Below are 19,059 nucleotides of genomic sequence, written 5' to 3'. Positions count from 1 at the left end.
GCAAGGGCGCCGGCCCCGCCTTCCCCACGGCCCCAAGAAGCACGGTACTGCACGGGGGGCCTCGCCCGTCTGTTTAATGGCGGCACAGCCTGCGGTTTGCTCCCTCCGGCGGGGAGCTGGGGCAGGCGGGTGGGGGCGCGGGGCGGGAGCAGGGGGCTGACACTCCCGCCTGCCCTGGCGAGGTGAGGACACTCGGGACCCTCCAGCCACACGTGGCCAGAAACTTTGGTTTTGGTTTGTTTTCAAGTTTCTGTCCTTAAGGAAGCTGCGCGGAAAGGGAGAGCGGGGGCTGCTTCCCAGGGCGCTCAGGGCGGGGTGGGGCTGGGGGCAGGGACGCCGGCCGGAGAGGACGCCCAGGGCCCGGGCCGAAAGCCCACCGGCGCCGCCAGCAGGAGCCAGGCTGGAGGGCTGCGGGGGCCCAGGGCCTGACGCCAGGACCCCTCCAAGCCCTCGGGAGGAAGGGACACCAGGATGGGGCCCCAGAGGTGGGATCAAGAAGCCGGAGACAGAGCAAGTCGCGGGGAGGCAGAGGAGACGCTCCGGGGGACGGGGAGCCGGCCGGGCCCCTGCCGCTCCCTGGGGAGATGACCCGGAGAACGATCCAGCAGACCCTGCCCACTCAGTGCACAGCAGGGGCCGAGCCCCTTCCCGGGGCAGGCAGAGGCCGGGCTGACGGCAGGTGGGCCCTGCGGGGCGGCAGGGGCGAAGGCAGCAGAGTGGCGGGCCTCACTGCCACCAGACCCGGATGGGCGAGAACTTCCAGAGGTCGGGCTGGCCCATGTGCAGCAGGCTGCTGAAGGGCGAGGCGCTCCACTGGAACGGGGGCACCTGGTCCCACGTGGGGCCGCTGACCGCCAGCAGGCTCAGGGCCTTGGCCAGCGACATGCTGGTCACCTGCGGGCAGGGCGGAGAGGGGCTGAGCCAGGGCCCTGGGCCCACGCTAGCCTTCACCCGAGCCCGCCGCTGAACCTGACCCCAACCCACACCGTCACCTTGACCCTGACCCCAACCACAGTCCTGCTCTGACCGGCCTTCCCGGCCCCTCCCCCCGGGGTGCACCTTCGCGTCGATGCCCCCGTGGGAGCGCTGGCGCAGGGCTGAGAAGGGGTAGGAGCCGTCGGCCAGGTTGAGGTCGGAGCGGGCGGAGATGGCGTTCTCCGCGTTGGGCTGGGGCTCGCAGGCCTTGCACAGGGACAGGGGGTCGTGGAGGAAGTCATTGTACCTGGGGGAGAGGAAGGAACCCCAGTCACACCAGGAAGGGGGGCTGAGGACAGGCCAACCCTCATGGCGGCCACCCGTGCCACAGCCGCCAGCCAGCTTCAACCTGCCCGGCCCCTCCCGCCGCCAGGCCGGTGCTGACGCGGCCCCTGCCTGGGCTCCACCCCCGTCAGTCACTCAGCTCTCTGCTCCGGCACATTCCTCGGGGGCCCTCCACGCCCCCCGCCAAGCCAGGCGAGGCACCGTGTGGCCTTCGGTCACGTTTCCGGGCATCCGACAGCTGCGGACACATCGGCGGGTCTCTGCACCTCCCAGGAGACAGGGCGCTCCCCGGGACTGGGACCTCAGGGTGCAGGTTTTGTGCCTGTCGCTCCCTGCGCCTCCCTGTGACGTGAGGCTGGCGGCCGCGGCCCTGGCCCTACCATCTGACCGCCCCGCCGACCCCGGCCCCAACAGGTCGGCGCAGCAAAGTGCACAGGAGGTGCCAGTGACTCGGCCTCGCTCTCCCCCGCCCACACCCACCTGCACCCACCTGATCAGCCGGATCATGGAGTCTATGTCTTGCACCAGCGACTGGTTCCGCCGGAAGATCTGGGCCCGGGGGCTCCCGTCATACGAAAACCAGTCCCCGTACCTGGCCACCAGGTCCTGCAGTCCACTGGCGTTGAACACAGACTCAAAGGACCTGCCGGGGACAAGGACTGTCACCCTCGACCCACGCTGGCCCCGACAGGCTGTCGCCGTGGCCGGGAGCTGGAGAAATGGTCACACCAGAACATAATCACAACTAAGACAGTCGGGACTGCGGTGGTAACGACTTTCATTTGTGCTGGTGGTGGCTTGGTAAGGTGGCCGAGCCTGGGCCCTGGGGTCCCACAGACATGGATTCAAACCCTGGCTTTACCATTCACCAGCAGGGAAGCCTGGGAAAATTAGGCACTCTCTCCAGCCTCAGTTTCATCATCTGTGAAATGGGAACAGGAAACACAGCTACTGTGTGCAGCAGTCAGAGGCTCAAATGCGGTAACCAGGTAAAATAAGTGAGCCCCAAGGTGGCGGCTCTGCAGCTCCGGATCCAGCTGGAGACCCTGGCAGGGGTCAGTCCCTGGGCGTGGCCGTCCCGTGCCACCCTGCTGTGGGTGCCAGAACTAGGAGGTCACATAGATGCTGGCCTAAGCCACGCAACTGCACCCCAAAACTGTCAGGGCCTTCCTGGCTAGAGAAGGGGTGGGTGGGGTTTCTGTGCTCTCTGGGCTTGAAGTATCAGCCGGGAAGGAGCCTTCGCCCGCAGGGAGAGCTGAGCAGGGGGCGAGGCCGACGGGGAGGGGCACGTACGGGATGTTGTAGCTGGCCCAGTACGTCTTCTCGTAGAGCTCCGAGGTCTTGTCCGCCACCACCACCATGCCCCTGGGACCAGCAGAGATGGGGCAGAGGTGGTCAGAAAAGGGGCTCCCACGAGCACTGCCCTGCTCAAGAACCCCCGATGGCTCCCCATTGCCTGGGGGACGGATTATGTCCGGAGCCTGCAGCCCCCGTCCTGGACGGCCCTCTCTCCCACCCCCACGTGGCTCCAGCACGCTGCCGGGCCTCTGCCCGGAGCCCCCTGCCCCTCGCCCCGGACACTCACGGGATCTGCTCCAGGACGGTGAGCACCTTGCTCCCCGGGCTGGGCCCGCCGGGGACAAACGCCTTGTAGTCCACAATCATCCACTGGTTGTTGTACCTGCCGTGCGCAAGCACGGGGACTGAGCGGAGCCTGGGGCCACTGCCCCGTGTCCCCTGCCCCCAGGGCCCCACACGGCCAGGAACGGGGGCAGTGGGCCTGGGGGTGTCCGGCCATTCAATTGTCACCCTGATACTGCAGGCTGACCAGGTGTCTGCAAACCCCTCTCTGGTCATGCTGCTTGCCTGTTCCAGAGTATTCTATGGCTTCCTAGTGCTCATCAGAGCAAAGGTGAGTTCCTCTGACAGACATCCCAAGACCCTGCAGGACCCGAATGTTCCCGGGTCACAGGCGCTGCCATCCCCGTAGCGGCGCCCAGCAGCCCGCCCCACTCCGCCCAGAGCCCCCGAGTTCCAAGTTCTCTTCCTGGGCTGAGGAGCCTGCCCGGGAGGCACAGATCCCCCCCCCCCCCACCTACAGTGTCCCCAGGTACACGATGAGGGAGGGGACGCTAGGATTCTTGCAACCCCAGTGACAATCCGTGGGGGGCTCTGCAGAGGTGTGGGTGTGTGGCCCTGGTGCCACCCCGGGTCCCCGAGGCCTGAGTGTTAAGGGGAGGGTCGGTCTGTCACTGGGGGCGGGGAGGCCACAGGGCCGGGAGCCCACTCACGTGCCACTGTTGAACCTCTTGAAGACGTCTGCCCAGGAGTCCCCGTCCAGGGCCAGGCGGTTGGCCACCAGGTTGCGCACCCACTCCAGCACGCGGCCCCCGGGCTGCACGTACTTCCACAGCAGCGGGTTCTTGTTGCCAATGGTGGTCTCCAGTGCGACCTGCGGGACAGCCCAGGGGGTGCTGCACGACCTGGGCACGCTGCCACCAAGTGGCAGCGCTGCATCTGCCGTGGTTCCTAATCGAGTGTTGAACAGTTTTTTTAAAACTCATATCCCAGTTTAGGTACTGCTCCTCTCTGGCTCCGCGGAGAAGCACTGAGAGGAATTCAGGGTCAGGCACCCACGCAGCTCTGCCCTGGGGAACAGCCCCCAAGGCAGCCTTTGAGTGGGACTCCTAGGAAGTTACTCTCTCACCAAGTTGCCCCAGAAAGACGCACCCCATTCCCAGCCTGTCCCTGCAATTCTGCAGGGAAAGTCAGGTGGCTCGAGGCCGTTAGCCTGGCAGACCTTGCGGCCAGCGGCCCTGGAGACCCTATAACAGGAGGAGGAGCAGGGGAGGTGCCCGCCGCTGCCTACAATCCACCCCCCATGTCCTCCTGCACCCCTGTCTGTCTTGCAGACTCTATGAATAAAGCCTTACCTGTTAAAAACAAAACTTATGTCAACAGCCAAGGCAATTTTGTTGAACTTGACTTTCCCCAGTGCATATTATGAATATGGGAGTTCTAGATATGAAATGATCTGATATTTTGAATCTCCAGGCCTCCAGAAATGCTAACATGCCTTTCTCTGGATGTACACTGGCCCCTCCAGCTGCCTCACTCCCCACCCACTGCCTGGCCCTCTCCTGTATCATTCCACACTTAGAAAAAAGTGGCCAGGCCAGGTGTGTGGCTCACACCTGTAATCCCAGCACTTTGGGAGGCCGAGGTGGGAGGATCGCTTCAGGACCTTTGAGACCAGCCTGGGCAACATAGCAAGATCCCATCTCTACCAAAAAAATTAAAAATTAGCTGGGCATGGTGGTACATGTCTGTAGTCCCAAGCTACTTGGGAGGCTGAGGCAGGAGGATCATTTGAGCCCAGGAGTTTGAGGTTACAGTGAGCTATGATGTTGCCACTGCACTCTAGCCTGGGCAACAGAATAAGACCCTGTAAGAAAAAAAGAAAGGAGAGAAGAGCAAAGAAACAGGACAGGCCATGGAGTCCCTCCCGCCCCAGACCCACAGGGAGCTGGCCTCCTCTGCACGGAGGAGGGTGTTTCTCAAAGTGATGTTTTTTCTCCCCTGCAGCGTTGCCCTGGTGATCGTGGGCCTCACTGGGATGCCAGGAACAGATTTCTAAATGAGTCTGGACCCCAGCCAGGAAAAACGATAAAAACAACACATTGTAAAAGAGCTCGATTCAGAAAACCCGGCCAGGTCAGCGGGTTCTGGGGATAGCAAGTGGGAATGCAGGGGAGAGGTGGGAGGTTTATCCTCAATACATAAAAGCAAAATGAAGCCACTGAGGTCCAGGATGCCCCCAAAGGTCCCCAGACGAGTGGCAGGATGCAGAGTCCCAGGCCAGCTGCAGGTTTTCCCACGTGGGACCTGGGAGTCTGCATTTCCACGAGCCCTCGTGGGGGTCCAAGTCCCAGGGCAGGGCCCGGTGTGGGCCCAGGGCGGCAGGGCGGGGCTGCGTCCACCTGGTCCTCCATCGCCCCCCCTCCCCAGCTCCTGCCCTGTCCCCCTGGCCCAGAGCTGCTGGGGAGAAACACCCCCGGGGACAGAGGAGACACGAGAGGGGACTCACCAGCCCGCTGCCCAGGATGTAGAAGTCGTCGCAGGAGAAGATGGTGCCGGGGTAGGAGGAGAAGACCACCTTGTTGCCGGGAACCAGGGGGTCGTCATCTGTCGGGGGACAGTGGGCGGGCGCGAGGGTTAGACAGGCGCATGCAGGGCCCCGCGCCCCACCCAAGACTTGGGTCTCAAGGCGGGAAGCAGGCCCGCCCCAGAGGACGCCCCACCCCATCCATTCTGCCACTTAGCAAACGAGGTCATTTTGACATATGTGTGTGTGCGTGTGCGCGTGTAAACGTAAAAGCTGGTACACTTCGGGAGGCTGAGGCGGGAGGATTGCTTGAGGCCAGGAGTTCAAAACCAGGCCTCCAGAGGCCGGCACGTCCCTGCCCAGACGCCGCAGGGACGAGCCTGGGCTCGCCTGCTGGGAAGAAAGGCCAGCTGCCGGCTCCGGTCACCCCCAGACTCGGGAGGGCCGGGCGCCCGCCCAGCTGACCTGCCGCACGCCGCCCAGCGCCGGTGAGCCCGGCCTGCCCCAAATACCAGACCACCAGCCGACCCCCGGACACGGGAGCAAACCCCCAATGCTTGTGGTTTAAGCTTCTGCTGTTCTAAACGTGGGCGTGGCTGGTCACGTGGGGCGGCCACCTGACCCACCTTGAAAAGTAAACACTTGAAAGGAAACAAACATGTTAAAAGGCAAATCGATCCCCTGCGACGGCCCCAAGGGACGCGTGTGCGCGTAGTGGGGCGCGGCTGCCCACCCCTCCCAGGCCCCCCACCCGTGTGTCCCCACTCCCGCCTACCCCGTGGGCCTTCCCGGAACTGGAACCAGTACTTCTTGATGACGCGCAGCATGTGCTGGTAGCTGTGCCAGGTGTTGTGGGCGACCAGGAGGTCGCTCTGGCCCGGCAGCAGCTTGATGAGGGCGGAGCAGGAGCCTGCGCCCAGGGCAGCCTTGACCTTGGTCTTATTCAGGGCGGGCTCCAGGTCTTCCAGGTCCCCCGAGATCTGCAGCAGGCTGGGGAGGGCCGGGGCACCGGAGGGTTACGGCGCCTGCTCTGGGTGCTGTGATGTACCCACTTCACAGAGGAGAAGGCTGAGGGTCAGGTTAGCTGACTGGTCCAAGGCCATGGAACCAGGAAGTGGCAAAGCTAGCACTAGGACCTCGGTCTGTCCAGCAGGTGCATGGCCCTGTCCCCCACCCTGTCCGCTCTGGGGGCGACACTTACAGGAAGCCCAAGGGTTTGACGGTAAACTTCTCAGTCGGGAAGCTCACACGGCCTTCGTAGCTGTCCTCCAGGCCTTTCAGCTGCAGGAGGGTCAGCCGCACCTGGGGGAGGGGGCGGGGGCAGAGGGAGGGTGAGGCCTCTCCCCCAGGCTCACACCTTCTCCTGCAATGGGTGGGGGCTCCGTGCTGCGCACCCTCCTGCTTTCAATGAATCACCCTGCATTGACCCCAACTGGCTTCCACTAAACAGCCTAGTTCAAAGGCCTCCTCCTCCAGGAAGCCTCCCAGCCTGGCCTGACTTTAGTTCCTGCCTGTGCTGCTGCCTCAGGCACCTGCCTCACGCATCTGACTTCTCCCCACTGTCACTGCTTTGCCTCAACATCAGACACTGCTCGGCACGGGGGACATCACAGTGGACAGAGCAGACATGGCCCTAGGGGGCTCGGAGTTGAAAAGACGGGCCCTGAATTCCTCGCTAGAGTTTCTCCTTTCAGTGAGAAAGGGAGGGGTGAGGAGAGGTGAGGCACGTGGAGGGGTAGCCAGGTGGCAGGGGTGGGGGGAGAAGAGTGTTCCGGGCAGCAGGAGCAGGTGTTCGAGGCCCTGGGGCAGGGGTAAGTCGTCTCCTGCGAGGGGCCTGGCAGGCAGGGAGGCAGGAGCAGGGAGAGGAGGCGGCGAGTGGGAGAGGGAGCTGGGGAGGGAGAGGCAGAGCAGGCGCTGAGGCCGCAGAGAGGAGCGTGGGCTCGTCCCAGGCACTGCGCAGCCCCAGGGAGACAGAGCAGACGTGACGCAGCCCCAGACGGCCGGGGAGGATGGGAACGAAGATGGGGGGTCCGACAGCTCATGGGCAGGCGGGTGGGAGGCAGCTTGTGAGGGTGGAGGGACAGGTGGACGAAGGACGGGCAACTAAATGGGGTCCATCAACAGGGCGGCTGGACGGAAGCACTGACTCTGGGCTGGGCTGGGCAGGTGGGGACTCGGGTAGATGAGGGGAAGAGGGGAGGTGGACGGGTGAGCAGGTGAGCTGGACACACGGACAAGGGAGGGATGGACGGGTGGGTGGATAAATGGGTAGGTGGCTTGGTGGGTAGACGGATGGCTGGGTGGGTAGACGGAGGGGTGGGTGGGTAGACAGTTGGCTTGGTGGGTAGATGGATGGCTGGGTGGGTAGATGGATGGCCAGTGGGTAGATGGATGGCTGGATGAGTAGACGGACGGCTGGGTGGGTGGGTATATAGACAGCTGGGTGGGTAGATGGACGTGTGGGTGGGTGGGTAGATGGACGTGTGGGTGGGTGGGTAGATGGACGTGTGGGTGGGTGGGTAGATGGACGTGTGGGTGGGTGGGTAGATGGACGTGTGGGTGGGTGGGTAGATGGATGGCTGGGTGGGTGGGTAGATGGACGTGTGGGTGGGTGGGTAGATGGACGTGTGGGTGGGTGGGTAGATGGACGTGTGGGTGGGTAGATGGACGGCTGGGTGGGTGGGTAGATGGACGTGTGGGTGGGTGGGTAGATGGACGTGTGGGTGGGTGGGTAGATGGATGGCTGGGTGGGTGGGTAGATGGACGTGTGGGTGGGTGGGTAGATGGACGTGTGGGTGGGTGGGTAGATGGACGTGTGGGTGGGTGGGTAGATGGACGGCTGGGTGGGTGGGTAGATGGACGGCTGGGTGGGTAGATGGACGGCTGGGTGGGTGGGAAGATGGACGGCTGGGTGGGTGGGTAGATGGACGGCTGGGTGGGTGGGTAGATGGACGGCTGGCTGGGTGGGTAGATGGACGTGTGGGTGGGTGGGTAGATGGACGTGTGGGTGGGTGGGTAGATGGACGGCTGGGTGGGAAGATGGACGGCTGGGTGGGTGGGTAGATGGATGGCTGGGTGGGTAGGTAGATGGACGGCTGGGTGGGAAGATGGACGGCTGGGTGGGTGGGTGGGTGGACAGGTTGGGGCACACGGGTGGATGGATGATGGGACGGGTGGAGGGGTGTGTGTGCAGTGGGTGAGTGGACAGGTCGGGGGTGAGTGGGTAGGTGGGTGGACAGTGACAAATTCTACTGAAGGCAACAACACGAACCTGGCCTGAGCCAGGTGGACCGGGGATGGATGGCCATGTCCCAGGCCAGCCTGTCACGTGCACTTTGCAGTCAAACTCCTAAGGCTTTTCAGGGAATTCACAAAGAACTGACCTTCCCACTGCGGACGCCGCAGCTCAAAGGTGGGCACGGCCGGGCGCTCCATCGGCCGAGGGAACAGAGGACCAGCTTCCCCAGCCCCCCGGCCTGTCAGTCCCCCACCCGCCAGCGGGCACTGCGCCCACAGAAGCGGCCACGGAAGCGACCACGGAAGCAACCTACCGGGCGACCTCCCGTGTGCAAGTTCGACAGTGCACCACGGCTGTGTTTTCAGCCACTCTGAAGACACATGTGGACAGACGGAAGTTCAGACACGTGGAGACTGAGGGGCCGAGTGGGATGGGGATAAGAATGGGGACGGGGTGGCAGTGCAGCTGGACACGCCACAGGGCTGACCGGCAGCACGGGGGACAGGACACGTGGCCAGCTGGGGGCCTGGCCGCCTCAGTGGTGGCCCAACCCCCCGTCCCCCACTCCCCGCCACCGGGCGAGGCAGCCGGGCCCACCTGGTGCCAGTACACGGAGTCCTTGTTCAGCGCCACCTGCTCCTGCATCCACTCCAGGTTGACCTCCAGGAAGCTCTTGAGCCGCTCGCAGTAGCCGACCTCGTACTCGAAGGGGCCGCAGTAGTTCACCACCGTGTTCATCCAGTGCATGTAGATGAGCTGCGGGGGTGGGGGCGGGGCGGGTGCTGCGGACTCCTCCCCCACGCCTGGCCTTGCCTCAGTGTCCCCCCCAGGGGTCAGGCGTGTGTCCTTCCCCGCCAGCACCCAAAGCGGCCCGGCCGGGCACAGGAACGCTGCCCAGACGCTGTGGGTCCCGGGAGGCCATCCCAACCCACAGGGGCTCTCAGAAGGCGCGGTGCGAATTCCATAAGCGGGAGTCCCCCAGGGCATCCCCCTCTCGCCACCAGGCATCTCAGGTCACCCTCGCTGCCCGCCCACTTCCGCTGCCCTCGCGTTCACTGAGCCTCACGCTGACGCCTGGCCGCCCGAGGGGCATCACGCGTGCCCCCACTCGGGCCGCCTTGAGCACCTCGTGCTGTCCCTAGGTCACTCCAGGGTACACACCCAAGGAGTGAGCCTCGGGTCCTAGGGCAGGTTCATGCCCTCAAGCTAATGCCACCCCCACCCCTGCGTGGGAGGTGGCCGTCACTCCACAGCCTTGCTTGCTTCTGATGCTGCCTTCTTAAATGCATAATTATCACTTCTGTAGAACTCAAAATCAGGTAAAGCAAAATAGCGTGTTGCTCAGGGATTCATCGCGTGCAGCAAAAGCAGTTTAACAAGAGTGAGGGGGCAGACGCAGCTCAAACGCCCACCCACGGAGGAAGGGCAGACAAAAATGTGCATCCACACAGCGGAATATTACTCGGCAGTGAAAAGGAATGAGGCGCTGATACACGCCTCGACATGAATGGATTCTGAAAACACGCTAAGTGGAAGAAGCTAGTCACAAAAGGGCACATAGTGCGTGGTTGCGTTGAATGTCCAGAACAGGCCAATCCACAGAGCCAGGCAGTGGAGTAGGAGGGGCGGGGCGCTGGGGAGTGGGGCACAGTTACTGGCCAATGAGTCTGGGGTTTCTTTCTGGGGTGACAAAAATGTCTTGGAATTAGACAGTGGCGATGGTTGCACCACCTTATGAACACACTAAGCAGTGAAACGTACATTATTAAGTGGTGAACTTTATCGCATGTGAATTACATGTCAATATAAGGAATGAGTGGATGAGTGCGAGGGAATGGTAGCGATCACGTTCAGGGTGGTGGGCGGCACTGCGGGGCCAGGAAGCGGGGTCAGGGGTGTTCAATGGCACCGGCAACATTCTCGGTTCTAGTGTGGGCGCTCACTTTATTATTGTGCTTCGTAACTTAGAATTTGTTATGTGGTTCTTCTACGTATCGAATAGTACCTGTGTCATTTTTTAAAGAATGCATGTGAGCTTTCTTCTCCCCAGCTAGATGGAGAGCTATGGGCATGGGTGGGGACAGACTCTCTCTGCACATACCTTAAAACCTCCCCCCAAAAAACCCGAAGGCACCCTGGGGACACCCTGGGGGTGAGGCAGGCTGGGGGCCCCAGGTCCCCACTATGGCCCTTACCTCCTGGGACACAGCGGCTTCCACCACGCCGGCCGCGTAGGCCTGCAGGCTGTCATTGTAGCTGCCACTCGTGCCCAGCTCCAGAAAGGCCCACCTGGAGGGGGGAAGGAGGAGACACTCAGTCCGGGCAGGGGCAGCTAGACGCCCAGCTGTCTCCACGGTTGACACAGCGGGCCACAGCCGTTTGCTGGGCTAAATCCCTGAAAGAGGAACTGCTGGGTCAAAGGACACGTGTATTTTCCATTTTAACGGATACTGACAAACAGCCTCTCCCCAAAAGCTGCCCCCCCGTCTGCATTCTCTCACCCACAAGAACGCCGGCCGGCTAACATCGATCGGGGGCTACTTTCATGTCTACTAACTCATAGACCCCACGCTAGCCCTGCAGTCCCACGAGGTAGGTGGTATTACTGTCCCCACCGTGAGGAAGAGGAGGAAATTAAAGCAGAGTCACGGCCCTGCTGTGGCAGACCGCCACCGCCAGCCCGAATGCACGCCCTGTGCTAGGTGACTTCCCAGCAGCTCCTCGCCGACGGCCGCGCGTCCTCCCTTCCCTGCGCCCTGCTCCGGCTCCCGCTTCGCCGGATGGGACGCGGGAGTGTGCCAGCTGCAGGATCGGCCGTTGGGAGGCCGCCCGTGTTTCCGCCTGCCCTTCGTGGCTCCGCCATCGCCGCGCGGAAGGGCGTGCCCGGCCGGCCCACTGGCCACGCCAACCCGGGAGCCGCGTGGAGCAGACCAGGTCTGCGGCGTGAAGCACAGCCACCCCACGGATCCACGAGGCCCCGCGTTATTGGTCTACACCACTGGGTTTGGGGCTGGTTTGTTACTCGGCTCTGCTGCCCGATACCAGCTGATACGCTTGGAGGGTCACAGAGCTGGCAGGGGCAGGATTCGATTCCGGGCAGGCTGGCTCCCACTCCTCTGAGGCAGCACTTCTTGGACTCTGATGGATGTCCTGGTCACCTGAAGCCCTTGTCAGGAGGTAGACTGGGAGGTCTGCTATGGGGGTGGGACCGAGACTGCCTCTCTCCCATCAGCAAACTCCTGTTGCCCCCTCCCTCACTTAAAATGATTCCCAGCAAACTTTTTCATCTTCGCCAGTGAAAGTTGAAAAATTCCATCATGTTGCTTTAATGAATTGTAATTCTTTAATTAGTTCAGTTATATACATTTTCTTATTTTTATCGGTCATTTATAGTTCTGGGGTTGATACCCTTTATCCACTTTTTTCTCTCTTGGGTTTTTAAAAAAGTCTTTTCTTATTGGTTGGTGAAATTCTATATGTATTAGGTCTTTGCTTATTGTTAATACTGAAAATGTTTGCATTTTAATTGATTTTGCATTTGTCCTTGCCATGTAGAAGTGTTTGCTTTTGTGCAGCCAGACCTAGCAATCTTTTCCTTTACGATCCAGATTACATTTTTCCTCCAAGGACACTAAAGTATTTATTCGTGTCACTACTACAACTAGGGGGGAAGCATTTTTTAAGACTATTTCTATTAAGAAAGTGAGGGCAACAGGAAGACACCGAAGAGACCTCAAAGAGGCTACAAGACGGGACAGTCAGGCTCCGCCAGGGCTGGCCTGGGGACCCTGGCTACAAAGCCCCTGGTCGGGTCCAGGGCAGACACAGCTCAGCCCTGGAGAAGATTCTGGAAAGGGAAAGACTCCAAGTACCCACACCCGACACGGTCAGCCAAGTACCCTCTGAGTGCCTGCTGGGTGCCAGACACTGAGGGTACGTGAGGATGAATGACATTCAGCCCTGGCCTTCGCAAAGCTCATGGGGGGAAGAGACAGGGCAGGAAACAGATAATGACATCCCAGGGTAACTACCATGACGAGAAAGGGAATAAAGTGCCAAGGGGCTGTCCTAAAGAAGCGTGTTGCTGCTACGTGAGTAAAATCAATGAAGCCTTCATGGAACAGGTGACAGCTATTCTGGGTTTTGAGGTTTACATAGGAGCTTGCCAGGCAGATGGAAGAGAGACGCATGGCAGGGTCCTTGTTCACAGCAGTGCTTTCCACCAAAACCTGGGAAACTGGGCCCTCCAAAATGTCCACCCTGAGGGCCCTGCAACAGTGATCTACCCATACACGCCTGGGTTTCTAGAACCACAGTCTGCTGTGAGCTGATGAGGCCAGAGGTAAAGTTAAAAAAAAAAAAAAAAAAAAAAAAAGGAGAGTGGCTGAATGCGGTGGCTCACACCTGCAATCCCAGCACTTGGAGAGGCCGAGGCTGGAGGATCTCTTGAGGCCAGGAGTTCGAGACCAGCCTGAGCAACATAGCAAGACTCTGTCTCTACAAAAAATTAAAAAATTAGCCAGGCATGGTGGCACGTGCCTGTAGTCCTGGCTACTTGGGAGGCTGAGGCAGGAGGATCGCTTGAGCCCAGGAGTTCGGAACTGCATTCAGCTGTGACTGCGCCACTGTACTCCATTCTAAGTGACGGAGCGAGACCCTGCCTCAAAAAAAAACAAAAAAAGCAGAGAAGGCTAAACAGTGGGCAGAGGATAACCCCATGTATAAAAGTATTACGCACACATACACACCTCTGCATATACATATGTATGCAAGTACGTTTAGGCCTGTTCATGCATAGAAAATTCTGGAACAAAGAGCTAACAGCAGTTATATCTGTAAAGAAAAATGGGGGAGGGGCGGGCAGGAGGTTTTTACTTCCTATCTCCCATCCTACCCTTCTAAAATTTTTGTCATGAAAATTTTGTCTGCTAAAATTTTTATCATGAAAAATTAGTAACGTTTATAATAACTACACAAATTTAAAAAAGAAGCGCGCTGTGGCTTGGTTCAAGCGGGGCAGACGGGAGAAGGATGAGTGGAAAGTGACGGCTCCACCAACCCAGGCCACAGCCCCACACACCAGGACTCCGTGGCCGCCTCTGCTCAGGGAGCAGCCCTGGCCTTTTCTCGTGTGTTCTACCTTATTCCAAAGGGCAGCCGGGCTGATTCCGGGCACACGGGTTTTGTTCGTTCTGCCTGAGTCCTCAGGAAACCCACACAGGTGGCATGTGGCCAGCAACACGAGTCTTTCCAGAGCCCCTGGGGTGGGGGAGATCCTCATTCTTGAGGTTTAGCGCTAAGCTGCCGGATTTCAGCACTGGAGCCCTGAGCCTGGCCTCAGGCCCTCATCAAAGGATTCTCATCACTCAAGTGAGGCAGCTGCCCACAGTCACCTGTAGGAAGTGCCCAGCAGGGACCTGAACCTAGATGTCTCTGCTATTAAACCGGAAGCTCTGCCTCCTCCCACCCTGCCAGCCTCCGCTGCCCCGTCTGTAAAATGGGGAGGCTCGGACTTCAGCAGACAGACTGCGAAATCTCTTGCCGCTGTGCTGAATGACGACTTTGACAAACTCTGTCTCAGTCGCTGGCCAAAAGGAAACACTTGCAGGGGTCCTCAAACTTTTTAAACAGGGGGCCAGTGCACTGTCCCTCAGACCGTTGGAGAGTGCGGTGCACATTCCACGCATGCGCACTGGGGGCCCGGGACGAGCCGGCTGCTAAGCAGGACAGGCAGCGGTGGCAAAAACACCCGGCGGGCCGGGTAAGTGTCCTCGGAGGGCCGCATGTGGCCCGCAGGCCGTAGTTTGAGGACAGCTGCTTTAGAGTGTTTCTGTAACTAGATGTCTTTTTAAAGACTGTTCTTTTCTCAGGGATTATGTCCTTTCTGCTTGTTTGGTTCTAAAATTGCTGATCTTTTATGATATAAATATTGACACAGGTCGATAAATACTGTTCTGCTTTGTGTTTAATGCACTTGCTTGACAAAAATTAGCAGCACTTGGATCTGTCTCCCCAATCTTTTTTTTTTATTTTTCTGGGAAATCTATGGGCCACACTGTGATTTTATGTCAGGGGCAGCTAATGCCTCTAAGGCAACTCAAGAGTCTAATCAAGGGGCCTCTTGAGAAAGGCCACGTTAGAAAAAGCAAGACCACTGGCTGGGGGTCACAGTATCTCTTTATCAGCGGCCACTCTGCAGCACAGTGTGGCTGCCCTTCGTTATGTGGGATGCCCCCATCTGTGGTCACCACCCCTGCTCATTGTTTTTTTTTAACCAGAGTCTCGCTCTGTAGCCCGGGCTAGAGAGCACTTGGCGTCAGCCTAGCCCACAGCAACCTCAAACTCCTGGGCTCAAGCGTTCCTCCTGCCTCAGCCTCCCCAGTAGCTGGGACTATAGGCACGTGCCACCACACCCAGCTAAATTTTTCTATTTTTAGTTGATCAGCTAATTTCTTTCCATTTTTAGTAGCAATGGTGTCTTGCTCTTGCTGAGGCTGGTCTTGAACTCCTGAGCTCAAGTGATCCTCCCACCTTGGCCTCCCAGAGTGTTGGGATTACAGGCGTGAGCCACCGCGCCCAGCCCACCTTCTCATTCCTGAGTGTACACATTTACCTCTTGCAACTTTTCCCGGAAACAGCTGGACCGTATTTATCCATTTTACAGAGCTGGGTTTTTGCCTGTTGGTTGGTGGCTTTGGGCTGTATCCGGGATTACTAATTTGTTAATTCCGTCTTATTTTTGTTCACTTCCTCTCTCAACCCAAAGCTGATTTGCTTCAAGCAGCCTCAAGAACAAGGTGCTGGCCGGGCGCTGTGGCTCACGCCTGTAATCCTAGCTCTTGGGAGGCCGAGGCGGGCGGATTGCTCAAGGTCAGGAGTTCAAAACCAGCCTGAGCGAGACCCCATCTCTACTATAAATAGAAAGAAATTAATTGGCCAACTGATATATATAAAAAAAAAAAATTAGCCGGGCATGGTGGCGCATGCCTGTAGTCCCAGCTACCCGGGAGGCTGAGGCAGAAGGATCACTCGAGCCCAGGAGTTTGAGGTTGCTGTGAGCTAGGCTGACGCCACGGCACTCACTCTAGCCTGGGCAACAAAGCGAGACTCTGTCTCAAAAAAAAAAAAAAAAAAAAAAAAAAAAAAAAAAACAAGGTGCTGGATATTGGCAGATAGAAAAAGGAATGCTGGAGATGCCCCAGGCGCACCTCTGATCTCCAACCACCAAATCCTAAAGGTTTCCAGGCTGCCTGGGGAGTGTGGGTCCAAAATCAGACACAGCACCACTGAAAGAGGAAGGGTAATGGGGGCACGGGGAACTCATCCTGACAATCCCAGGATCCCCAGTGGCAAAATCTGGGGATTTCACCAGAAAGGAGGAGGGACCTCAATTCTGGGTGAACAGGAGTCAAACTCCCAACATTCACTCTTCGGAAACAATGTGACAGTCCCCCACAGATCAGAGAGTCTGCTGATCGGGGGCCAGGACACCCCGGATGTTCTTCTTTCACCTTACCCCTGAGTCCTAGAAAAGCTGTCTCTGAGGGCCTCAGTTTCTCTGCCTGGAAAATGGGGGCTCCCAATACGTTTTCCCAGCATCATAGGGAAAGGGGCACGTGAGCAGAAGAGGAAGGAATGAGAGACGGCACAGAAAACATGCCAGGATGGTGAGGGGAGACCAGGAAGCGTAAAGAGGCCTGGATTCCCCACCCAGGCCTCAGTTTCCACAACTGTACAATGAGGGCAAAGGACACCTGCTGCTTTCTCCTCTACTCATTCCTCTTGTCAGTAAATAAACAGCGGAGCTTTCTGTTTCCCCACTTAAGTTCTATGACCCTTTCAGTCCCACCTGGAGGGGAAGAAACAGGCTCAGAGAGGTGAAGGGATTTGTCGAACGTCATACAGCAGTAGGGCTGAGCCAGGGAGAACTTTCCATCCAGCACAGTCAAGGACGCCCTCTCTCCACATCCATGTTTACTGTAACTGGGAGCAATACAGGCCAGTGGGGGCTCCTCAGGCAAAGCCCCTCCCCATGCTGGGCCTCGCCTGCGCCCCCTCCCTCGCTAGCATCCAGCAGAGACCTGCCATGCCCTTCCCGCTCTGCTAACCGGGCCCCAAAACACGTATGAGTCAGCAGAGAATGGGCCACCAGACGACAGAGTCTCGGCAGCCCCTGTGGCCAGCCACAAAACTTCAGTTCTCTCTGTAGATGCTAGCCCACCTCGTGGCCTCCTCTCCCCGGGAGCCTTCCTGGCTTGCCCCACCTAGCTCCTGCGTCTGTAGCAAATCTCTCCCCCAAATCTCCCATCTATCTGACACCCCCATGTCCCCTGAGAATGGGGGTGTCCTCAGCCTCCTGTGTCTCCCCAGTGCCTGCAGAAGTCAGTGCATACCAGCAAAATAGATGGGGGCAGCAGTGCTGGCTGTGCCTGCTGGAGGGGACACTGGGATATGCCCAGGATGGAGTGGGGGGCACACAGGGTTCCCTAAGACCCCCCAACACAGCCTGGATCCAGGGCCCAGGCCCTGCTCACCCTGGTCTCCCTTCTGCCACTGTCTCTCCCACCGGGCAGGAACCCCACCTTGCTCGGCCCCGTGTCCCTCGGACCAAGCACCAGGAGAATGAACAAACGAACAGGCACAAGCCCTTGTACAGGCCTAGGAAGGGCACCACGCCACCCCCGAACCAGAGCACATTCTCGAAATCTGGGCCACAGATGGGGAAGTGGGAGCCCAGACAGGCGGGGGAGTTAGGTGAGACTCACACATCAGATGACAGCGTGGGTCGGCGCAGTAAGGAGAGCGACGAGGACTGCCAAGCACCGGGCGCTCGGCTCCATAGCATCTGGCCAAGGACTTCTCCCCGGGCCAGGAGGAGAAGGGAAGGGCGGAGCAGAGCCGCGGCAAGGGCACCACCTGGGACTGTGTGGATTTAGAGAGCCCCTGCTCTCGGACTGGCCTGCGCTCCAGGCTCGGTCGTGCCGCCCGGCTGAGGAGCAGAGGCGGGGCCGGCACCCACACGCCCGCCACAGCCCGGCAAGGCAGAGGCCGCCCCCTGGAGGGCCAGCCCCACAGCGGCGGGGAGAAGGGGCCGGCCCCGGATGGAAGTCACTGTGTTACCCCGGCTACGGCCCTGGGGCCTGGGTGGTGGGCGGCTGACGTCTCAGGGGCGGAAGCGCAGTCACCGCGGGCGAGGGGCGCCCCTCGGCCTCCCGCGGGCCTGGCCGGGACGGGGAGCCGCAGCCTGGCGGCCGGCGAGTGAGCCCGGGGGCCAGGGCGCCCTCACCGAGCGGGGCCGGCCCTGCCCGGCGGCCCGCGCGGAGCGCCAACCCTCACCCGGTCTCGTGGATGGCGTTGGTGAGGTTGGCCCAGGCCACGGCGTCGGGGTGGAGGCCGTCCACCAGGCGCAGCTGGCCGGCCGCCGCGTCCAGGAGCACCGAGCGGCTGCGGGAGGCCGGTGGCGCCTGCCTGGCCCGGGCCCGGCCGCCGCCCGGGGGCGGGATCGCGCCCGCCAGGCCGCTCAGGAACAGCCCGACCAGCAGGGCCAGCGCCAGGGCCAGCGCCAGCGCCCGCGTCAGCGCCCGGGCCAGGCGGCCGCCCGGGCTGCCGCACACCGGGGCCACCATGACCGCGCGGAGCGCCGCGCAGCAGCCGGCTCACGTGACTGCGCCGCCGCGGGGCGGGGCCTGGGGTGGGCGGGGCCGGGGCCGGCCCTTCCGGGGTGGGCGGGGCCAGACGTGACACAGGAGAGGCGGGGCCCACCTTAAAGGGCCCCGGCGCCCCCTTCCGGCTACGCAAACCCAGTTTAACGCACTTCCCCCCAGCTACGCACACTTTTCGCTTTGCAAATTTTCAAAACCTCGAGAAAGGCTGCAAGAATGGTAGAGTAGATACTCACACACCCCGCCATCAGTTGCTAATATTTTGTCATATTGACTTAATCTCTCCCTATATATAATTTTGCTGAACTATTTGAGTTTATTGAAGACATTGTAACATGTCAAGCCTAAATACTGCAGCTTGTGTTTCCTAACAGCAAAGACATTGTCCTGCATAATGACAACACCATGATACGGATTCCACAGGATTCTTTACCATTTATTTAATGGGATTACCTAATGCAGGGTTTTTATTACAGTTTTTCCGATTATCCCCAAGTGCATTTTTATTCTTTTTTAATCCAAGATCCATACCTCACACCAAGTACCAGAATAAACTCTTAATTGATCAGAATCTCAGCGTAGAACGTGAAACTGTGCAGTACTAAAGGAAAACATGAGTGAATTCCTTTGTAACTTGTGTGTGGGACATGACTAAAACCCAGATGCAATAAAAGATTAATGCATTTGATCAAATAATTTTTTAAACTTGTGAATGTCAAAACACTCCATAAGCAAAATTATAAGACGATGAACTAGGATAAAAAATTATAACATATATCATAGAAAAAGGGCTA

The 19,059-nt window shown here is 59.4% G+C and overlaps 1 protein-coding gene across 2 annotated transcripts; it reads right to left on the bottom strand.

The window, feature by feature from the left end:
- Nucleotides 1-57: 57 nt before the first annotated feature.
- PLBD2 (phospholipase B domain containing 2) lies at nucleotides 58-18,274 on the bottom strand. Of its 2 annotated transcripts, none has more exons than XM_012752245.2 (12): nucleotides 17,940-18,274; nucleotides 10,799-10,892; nucleotides 9,201-9,359; nucleotides 6,567-6,667; nucleotides 6,141-6,355; nucleotides 5,348-5,445; nucleotides 3,552-3,712; nucleotides 2,846-2,941; nucleotides 2,554-2,625; nucleotides 1,751-1,903; nucleotides 1,060-1,222; nucleotides 58-894 (listed from the first exon to the last, which is right to left on the bottom strand). In XM_012752245.2, the coding sequence occupies exons 1-12, from the start codon at nucleotides 18,227-18,229 to the stop codon at nucleotides 727-729; spliced, it is 1,770 nt and encodes a 589-aa protein (XP_012607699.2). In that variant the 5' UTR covers nucleotides 18,230-18,274; the 3' UTR covers nucleotides 58-726. The 2 variants fall into 2 exon arrangements, with proteins under 2 accessions (XP_012607699.2, XP_012607700.2); XM_012752246.3 differs by lacking the exon at nucleotides 17,940-18,274 and adding an exon at nucleotides 17,369-17,584.
- Nucleotides 18,275-19,059: the final 785 nt, after the last annotated feature.

The sequence above is a fragment of the Microcebus murinus genome, chromosome 22, assembly GCF_040939455.1.
Source record: "Microcebus murinus isolate Inina chromosome 22, M.murinus_Inina_mat1.0, whole genome shotgun sequence".
NCBI classification, from domain to species: domain Eukaryota; kingdom Metazoa; phylum Chordata; class Mammalia; order Primates; family Cheirogaleidae; genus Microcebus; species Microcebus murinus.
Note: the sequence above shows the minus strand (reverse complement) of the source record. Positions and strands in the feature narration are given on the sequence as shown.

Coding starts and splice junctions, on each gene's coding strand:
- PLBD2 (XM_012752245.2), bottom strand. CDS start 18,229: ATGGTGGCCCCGGTGTGCGGCAGCCCGGGCGGCCGCCTGGCCCGGGCG. Junction 9,360..10,798: donor AAGCCGCTGTGTCCCAGGAG/GTAAGGGCCATA, acceptor CCACCCCCGCAG/CTCATCTACATGCACTGGAT. Junction 1,904..2,553: donor TGGGCCAGCTACAACATCCC/GTACGTGCCCCT, acceptor TGTCCCCGGCAG/GTCCTTTGAGTCTGTGTTCA.